This window comes from Vombatus ursinus, unplaced genomic scaffold, assembly GCF_900497805.2.
Source record: "Vombatus ursinus unplaced genomic scaffold, bare-nosed wombat genome assembly UNPS02006779.1, whole genome shotgun sequence".
Lineage (NCBI taxonomy): Eukaryota > Metazoa > Chordata > Mammalia > Diprotodontia > Vombatidae > Vombatus > Vombatus ursinus.
In genome coordinates this window covers 11,927,161-11,935,817 of record NW_020946557.1, presented here as the reverse complement: position 1 = coordinate 11,935,817, position 8,657 = coordinate 11,927,161, and the positions used below count along the sequence as shown (strand labels likewise).

Here is an 8,657-nt window from a genome sequence, read left to right as displayed (position 1 = left end):
ACACACACACACACACACACACACACACACACACACACACACACACAGAGTTGCTATGAATATTTTAGCATGTGTATGGTTTTTCTTTTTGTCTTTGACCTTTTTGTGGTATATGCATGTGGTGACATCTCTGGATCACAGCATATGGACTATTTGATGACTTCTCTTGCATAATTCTAGAATGTTTTCTAGAATGGTTAAGCCAGTTTATAGCTAGTAAATTAGTATACGTATCTTTTTTTTGTAGCACTTTCAATATTTACAATTTCTGTCTTTGATTATATTTGCCAATTTTTTGGGTGTGAGGCAAAATCTCTTCATTGTTTTAATTTTAATTTTTCTTTTTATTGAAATTGAACAATCTTTCATGTGATTGTTAGTAGTTTGCAATTTCCTCTTTTGTAAATTTAATATTATTTTACCATGTATCTAATGGGGAATAGTTCTGGATTTGAAGCAATTTTTAAAAAATTAATGTTCCCTGATCATAGCACATCCCTTAGACCTTTCATTCAAATATTTTTACCTTTCATTAAGAGCTGAGCTGCATTAAAGGGTTTTTAAAATTCAAGTAGAGATAAAGCTAGACCCATGATTTTACTAGTATAGTAAAATACTAGGGGTAGTACAGGTCAACATTTTCTCTGTAGCTCAGACTCTGGTTATCAAGAGAACTGAAAGGTTAAGTGACTTCCCAGGGTCACATAGCCAATATGTGTCAAAGGCAAGACTTATATTCAAGTCTAGCTGGTTTTGAGGCCAGCTGTCTCTACACTATATGGCAGTCCTAGTGTAGAAAAATTACAGGTGTTAACAGTTTTTTTCATCTTGTGTCCTTGGAATCAAACTTATTCTCATGAAATTCTAATTATGTTTTTAGCTAGTAAACTGATGATGCTATGAGCTATCACCTTAGTCATGTTTTTATATAAATTTCAACAGCAGAGATCAGTGTACTATAGACAAGGAATTTTTTAGTGCCTCATATTGTATAAGAATACTTCTAGGTTTTACAGTGATAAACATAGATTCTAGATTCTTGTAATAAATGTTCTGTATCTCATATTTTTTATCTTATAGACTAATGCATGTGAAATTAAGTCACATGCATTTTGAGTACTGCTTTTCAAAAATTTACATGCAAGAACATTAATATCTAATGAACTGAAATCATCAGAAAAAAATTCTGTGTCATTATTGAAATATGACCAGTAGTTGTGTCATGTACCATGGATGTCATTTAATTTCTTAGAGTCTCAGTTTCCCCATCTGGAAAATGGGAGTAATATTTGTCACTGCATACCCTCCACGGTTATTATGAGGGGATATCTTACCAAACTCTAAAATAGTATACAAATGTGAGTTATCGTTATTATTAAGTTTTATTTATTCTGTTTTCTGATAAAATTGTAGTAGATGTAGTCTCTTATCCACATTCTATAAATTTGTAGTTGATATCTAAATTTTATAGATACAGGTTGTTAGTCACTTTTACTGGGCTTCTGAAACCTATATACTATAAAGTACTTTGTTTTTAATATATGTTGGTTCCATTTTGCCGGTGGTTAATGATATTTAATCCATTAGCAATACAATGCTGGTCATCATGGATTATTAATAAACAACATAATGAAGGAGCCAAAATACTTTTGGGGAAACAGACACTCTTCTCTAATTGGTTCCAAAATCTATAATTCTGAAGATCAAGTGATTTTGTGCATTTTGGATATTTGTGTATTTTAAATTTGAAAATTCTGCATTAAAATTACATGATGCATACAACTACTGGTAATATTTCAATATAAACTGACTTTTCTGATGATTTTAGGTTATTAGGTAATAATGTTTTTAATGTGATTTTTTTTTGAAAAACAGTGCTCAAAAATGCAAGTGATATAATTTCACATTATTCTATAAAAAAAATGTGGGATACTCACACAACATTTGTTACAAGAATCTAGAGGAATGTGAGGACAGAATTAAACATTATCAAAAGAACAGTGGGAAGGATAAATCAAGATAATCAGGTGCAATAATCAAATCAGGATTAAAAAACAGGTGCAAAAGACAAGGAGACAAAAAAGGTGCTCGTGGGCCTCAGAGTTTCCGCATAGTCCTCTCAGTCCTCAAATGGTATGCACCAGAGCATAATATACCAGACTTTCTTCCTGTCAGATTTATATGGTATTTTCAATACTGGATTAAGACCATCAATATGAACTTTAAGATATTTTATTTAGTTTTCCAAAATAAATAGGCAGGTAGAGGACTAGGAAGGTGGAGGACTATTAAACATATGTGTGTGTATATATATATATGTATATACACACATATATATTTTAAATCTGCTTTTCTTAATATATAAGTATAATGAGTCAAATGGGCATAAAGGAATCTATGTATGACCTTTTCCCCACCCTTTATGTTCCTAATCACAAAGTATCTTTAAGATCTAATGAATGTTTCTTAATTTTCTTTATCCTAATCTTCAGACTCTTATCTAAATTATTATCATTTTGTTTTCCCAATATACAGGTTATTAAGTGTATTATGCTGTGATCTAGATACCCTTCTACTTTTAGAGTCTCAGTACCAAGTGTCTGCAATGCTGTTAAATGCTCAAGAGGAAAATGTTTTAGAGATCGATGGAGGCCAGAGGTAAGAAATAACTTAAAAAGCAAAAAATAAAAAACATACTAACCAAAGAGGGGAACAGGTTCACAAATCTGAGAGCTTACTTGTAGATTCAGATAGAGACTTACAGTGTGTGAGAGGTAATAGAGGATTTTTATTGATAAGGTATACTAAAGTATCTGGGAATTAGAATAAATTTTATAAATCATCCAGTCCAAGCCCTTCATTTTAAAGGTGAAGAAATGCATACCTTTAAAGAAAAAGATTCTTCCCTTGATTGTTGATTTTTTTCCCAATTCTTTATGTTAATTTTAATCATTCACCATTAACAAATTAAATGCTGATAAATGAAAAAATATGGGCAGCTAGGTGGCATAGTGGAAACAGTGTCAGGCTTGGCATCTGTAAGACATGATTTCAAATCCGGCCTCAGACCCATACTAGCTGAGTGACCTTGGGCAAGTCACTTAACCATGTTTGCCTCAGTTTCTTCAACTGTAAAATGAGCTGGAGAAGGAAATGGCAAACTACTTTAGTATCTTGCCAAGAAAACCCCAAATGGGGTCACAAAGAATCAAACATGGCTGAACCACAAAAAAAATAAAAATGAGAGTTTTGTTTTTCAGGGACTTTATAATTGATGGCCTGTCAGTAGAAAGAAACCATGTTCTTGTTAGAATAAATCTTATTGGTGGACCTTTAGAACGGATTTTACCACCCAGAGCACTACAAAAGGTAAGTGAAAAAAATGTTGTTTTCCATATATTCATGTAATACAAACACACTTTTTGAATTTGGTAACAGAATAGCCTAATTTAAAAGTTCCATTATCCCTATTGTCTATCACAGTGCCAACTTTTTGTTACCTATTTGAAAGTGCAATTGTACATATTTTATTCTTATTAAATTTCCAGCATTTATAAATATTACTGAGGTGGAAAACCAAATCATGTTACTTCTTTCATTCCCTCTTTCTGTGTCTCTTTGATTTTTACTTTCTTTATGTAACGTATGTTTTTTATAAAAAGTTTTTTTTTTAATTTCCTTGACAATTTGGCTCTCGTACCCTCATTAGGATTCGTGTACTTTGTTATTTGCTAAAGAAGTTTTTTTTAAGTATTATATTTCTCTTGTGACTGATAAAGAAGAAATAAAATTACTTAAGCAGAGGGGAGATTGTTGAATAAAATTGATTCTAACATTTTTTTCATTGAATGCTATGTTTTTACTAGCATGAAAAACATAGTAAAAGCAACATTGTCTTCCTTGGTTAACCATAACAAATTTTGGTAGACATTGGGATTAGCACAGATTGGAGGCTTGTATGTGTTAATCTTTCATTCAAAGTATATTAAATTATGGTATCAAATAGAATTCTAGTAAGTAGACAATAATTCTAGAAGTTATGAGAAACAAATACCATAGAATAGATTACACAAGTTATATAAATGGATAAAATAAAATAAACTCTTAATGATTCATAGCTGATATCAGTGATTGTTCCCTCTTCTTTTTAGGGTAATGATCCATATCCTTGGCCAATGTTTTCATCATGCCCTTTACCAAACTGCTATCTTTCAGAAATTACTAAAAGAGTTGATCTAAAACAAGGTGAAGTACTTATGTTGTTATAAAGTAAATTTTTGTGAAGAATACAAAATATTCATTATGTCATATATGGACTTGATGTCATAAATACACGTTAGTTCTTTTTAAGTTTTTTTTTATCAATCTTTCTTGGCACTTACATATTTCATTCTTTTATTGGTTTTTCTTGATTTTGATACATGAGACACAGAAAACCTGCTTAAGAATGGCAGAAATTTGGTTAAACATGAGAATTAATTTTGCCTCTTTTTTTTGAATTCACTCTGTTTATGTGAGGACTTAGGGTATATTAAGAAGCTTCTTGCTATCATAAACTTTTGATTTTTCTGTCATTACAATTTGGGGGGGATGTCCACGGAAACAAATAATATATATCAAATTTTTATTAAATGAAAGATATAAATATTGTGCCTTGTACATACATGTATGTCATTGTGTCAAAGATCTGTGATATCAGTGTGGGAATTCCCTTCACTAAGTCAGATCACAACTTGCTGCTTTGTAGAGTTTAATTTTCTTGCCTACGCCACATAGCTAGTAAGTGTCAGAGGCAGAAATTGAACCCCGGTCTTTCTGAGTATGAATATATAACATCATATTGCCTTTTATATGTATTTATACCCATCCTTGCTTTCCCCCACCCTTACCTCTATGCACATCTAATCTGTCATTTTATTGGTATGGGTGCTTTCTGGACCAACATAAAGTAGAATTACTAATGCTCTACTAGTTGGTTTTTGTGTACTGCTGTGACCAAAAAAATGTATCCCCCAGTAGACACATATTAGATGACGATGAGCATCCTGGTTCTTTTGGAGAAGATACATAGTCTAACCCTAGGCCCATTTTCCAAACCTTTCTAGCTTGGGTTCTGTTTTTTACAATCTCTGAGAATGAATGCTCGTGGAAGCAGAGTCAGTATGGAATAGGAGAAGGAAAAAAATATAGCCTGTTCTCCCACCAAACCTCTTCCGCAAAGATCTAGGAAGCACACTAGGGAGGATCCTCATTGGGCAATCCAACGAAAAAGTCATAGCAAATCATATTCCAGTTTAGGGTAGCTTAGGGAGATAAAGAGATCTGTGAATGGTGAGAGTGGGGTCTGGCTAGGAGTATGCTGCACATGGAGCATTCAAACTCCTGGGGACTGAAAGAGAACTGCAACAGGACATCAAAATGTGATGAGGCTCCAGGGATCCCTGAACCAACACAAGATAAAGGAATAGGTGACATTTAGTAAGTCTCTTGTTTGGTTCTGTAAGAGGGTTAAAAAGGGGTGGGAACCAGGTAGAGATAGATAGTTAGAGGAGAGGTATTAGCAAGCCCTACATGTGCAATGAGAAAGGAGCAAGTTTGACAGAAAAAGTAACAACTATGTGACTGATCTCAGGAGCAGAGCTGGGACATGATTCTAGACCCTAGCCCAGGGTGGAGGCCTGCTATAGAATATAGGGGAACCTATAGTTCAGTAATTGAATATACAGAGCCTCCCAGTGGCTGATAGTGGCTGAAGCCAGCAGTTGTGTGTAATAATAATAGCTAACATTTATATAGTGCTTATTATGTGCCAGGCACTGTGCTAAGTGCTTTACAATTTCATTTGATCCTCATAACAACTCTGGGAGGTAAATACAATATTATCCTCATTTTGTAGATGAAGAAACTGAGGCAAACAGAGGTTAAGTTACTTGCCCAGGGTCACACAAGTAGGAAGTGTCTGAGGCTGAATTATAACTCAGGTCTTCCCAATTCCAGTCCAGGCATTCTATCCACTGTGCCACCTAGCTGCCCTTATTTCTACTGAAACTACTAACTAGGGAAAGTCAACAGACCAAAACCAAGGTAAGTAATTTGCACATCTCAGACCAAGAGGGAAGTGAACAGACTTTTCCCCAGATCATACCACTTTTGGAGCAATGTAAGCTTGCAAGCACTTGTACAAACACACACACACACACACACACACACACACACACACACACACTCTCTCACTCACTCACACACTCACACACTCACACACTCCCCAACCTGAACTGTGAAAACAGTAGAAGAAGATAGAACAAAAATTCAAGCCAGACATTAGTCCTTTAAGTATGCCGAGCCCAGCACTAACACTCCAAAGTCAAGAAGGAGACTGGAGGAATGAATAAACAAAAAAAAGAATCCCATCACAAAGAGCTATTTTGGTTACAGGGATGCTCAAAAAACAAACCCAGAAGAGAGTGACTCAAAAATGTCTACAAGAAAATGCTCAAAACAAAATGAAGCTTGGACACAAGTTCAACCAGAATTCCTAGAACAGTTAAAGTTTTGTTTTTTGGTTTTTTTTTTTAAAAGGCAAAAAAAAAAAATAAAACAAAAACAAAATCAACATAGAAGAAGATAGAATAAGGAAAGAAGAGCTATGGAAAGAAGATATGAAAAGAGAATTATCAACTTGGAACAAGAGGTGCAAAGCTTTATGCGAGAAAATAATTCCCTGAAAGTTAGAATTGTTCTGTTAGAAGTTAATGATTCCACAAGACATCACGAATAATAAAACAAAGTCAAAAGAATGAGATAATTTGAAACAACAGCTGTAATGACTGACCTGGAAAACAGATTGAGGAGAGATAACTTAAAAATTATTTGGACTACCTGAAAGTCATAAACATAAAAAAAGAGCCTAAGCATCCATCATATTTCAAGAAAGCATAAAAAAAAAAAACTTCCCAGATCTCTTAGAACCAGAGGGCAAAGTTAAAAAAAAAAAAAAAAGAAAGAAACCCCCACTTGAAACCTCCTAGGAATATTGTAGACAAAACCCAGTGTTCCCAGTTCAAAGAAAAAATACTGAAAGGAAACAGAATGAAAGAATTCAAGTTCTGAGGAGCAACAGGCAGGATCACATAAGATCTAGTAGTCAACACGATAAAGAAATTGAGAGTATGGAATATGATATTCAAAAGGGCACAAGATCTAGCTTTACAACTAAAAATAACTTATGCAGCAAAACTGAGTATAATTTCACCAGAGGAAAAATGGATATTTAATGAAATAGAGGTCTTCCACGCATTCCTAATTGAGGGGAAAAAACAAATCTATTTAGAAAACTTGACATAAAAAGCAGGAGTCAAAAGAAGCATAGAAATGAAAACATAAGCAAGCAATCATAAGGGATCAAAAGATGTTAAACTGTTTACATTCTTATATGGAAAGGTAATATAATATATATAGTTCTTAAGAACTCTGTCATCATCAGGAGTGATAGAGGGGGTCTGATTAGACAGCAGGCTGATTCTGTTATGTTTTGATGGTCTTAAAAGACAAATATAAAGGGTAGGGAAGAGTTATACACTGAGAAAGAGGAGAGGGAAAATAAGAATGGTGGAAATTATTTCTTATAAATGGAGTGCAAATAGAAGTCTATACAACCAGAAGGGGCATGGGTGAGAAGAAGACACTTAAACCTCACTCTTATCTAAATTGTCAAAGTAGGAAAGAATATGCGTACACAATTGGGAGCAGAAATTCCTTTTATCCAGTACAGAAAGAGGAGAGAAAGGAGTTAAGGGAAATGGCAGAATAAAACTCTTAAGAGCAGGAAAGAAAAGAAAGATAATAAAGTGGAAAGAAATACACAATTAGTAATCATAATTGTCAATGTGAATGGGATGAACTTACCAATAAAATGCAAGAGAATAGAATAAATTAGAAACTGGAATCCAACAAAATGTTAAGGAAAAAACCTCCCACAAAACAGAAAGATGAACAGAATTAAAATAAGGAGCTGGAACAGAATTTATTATGCCCCATGTGAAGTAGCAGTTATGATCTCAAACAAAGTAGCAGCAAATATAGACCTAATTAAAAAGATAAACTGGGAAACAACATTTTGCTAAAAGTTATCATAAATAATGAATTCATATATTAAGCATACATGTTCCAAATAACATAGCATTTAAATTCTTAAAGGAAAAGTTAAATGAACAGAAATAAACCAAAACTAATAGTAGGGAACCTAAATTTACTTCTCTTAAACTTAGATAAATCTCACCAAAAATAAATGAAAAAAAGAAATGAAAAACTAGAATAGAAGTTTAGAAAAGTTAACTGTGATAAATGTCTAGAGAATATTTAATGAGAGTAGAAAGGATACCTACTTCTAATCTGTGCATGACATGTTCACAAAAATTGACCATGTATTGGGCCATAAAAAAACTCATAAACTAATGCAGAAAAGCAGAAGTATTTAATACCTCTTTAACTGACAAAACCATTGGGACAAGAACTCAATATTTGGTGAAAAACATTGGTAAAACTGGAAAGGAGATCAGCAGAAACGAGATATAAACCAACATCTCACATATATACCAAGACAAATTCCAAAGAGAGACATAAAGAGTGACACCATAAACAAATTAAAAGAACTTGGA

At 33.4% G+C, this 8,657-nt stretch overlaps 1 protein-coding gene across 2 annotated transcripts in view; it reads left to right on the top strand.

The window, feature by feature from the left end:
• Nucleotides 1-8,657, top strand: part of TBC1D32 (TBC1 domain family member 32) — a 232,465-nt gene that overhangs the window by 113,675 nt on the left and 110,133 nt on the right. For both annotated transcript variants that reach the window (XM_027848616.1, XM_027848617.1), the window contains exons 24-26: nt 2,536-2,658; nt 3,261-3,369; nt 4,152-4,245. In XM_027848616.1, the coding sequence (XP_027704417.1) occupies nt 2,536-2,658; nt 3,261-3,369; nt 4,152-4,245 (326 nt within the window). The remainder of the gene's footprint in view (nt 1-2,535; nt 2,659-3,260; nt 3,370-4,151; nt 4,246-8,657) is intronic.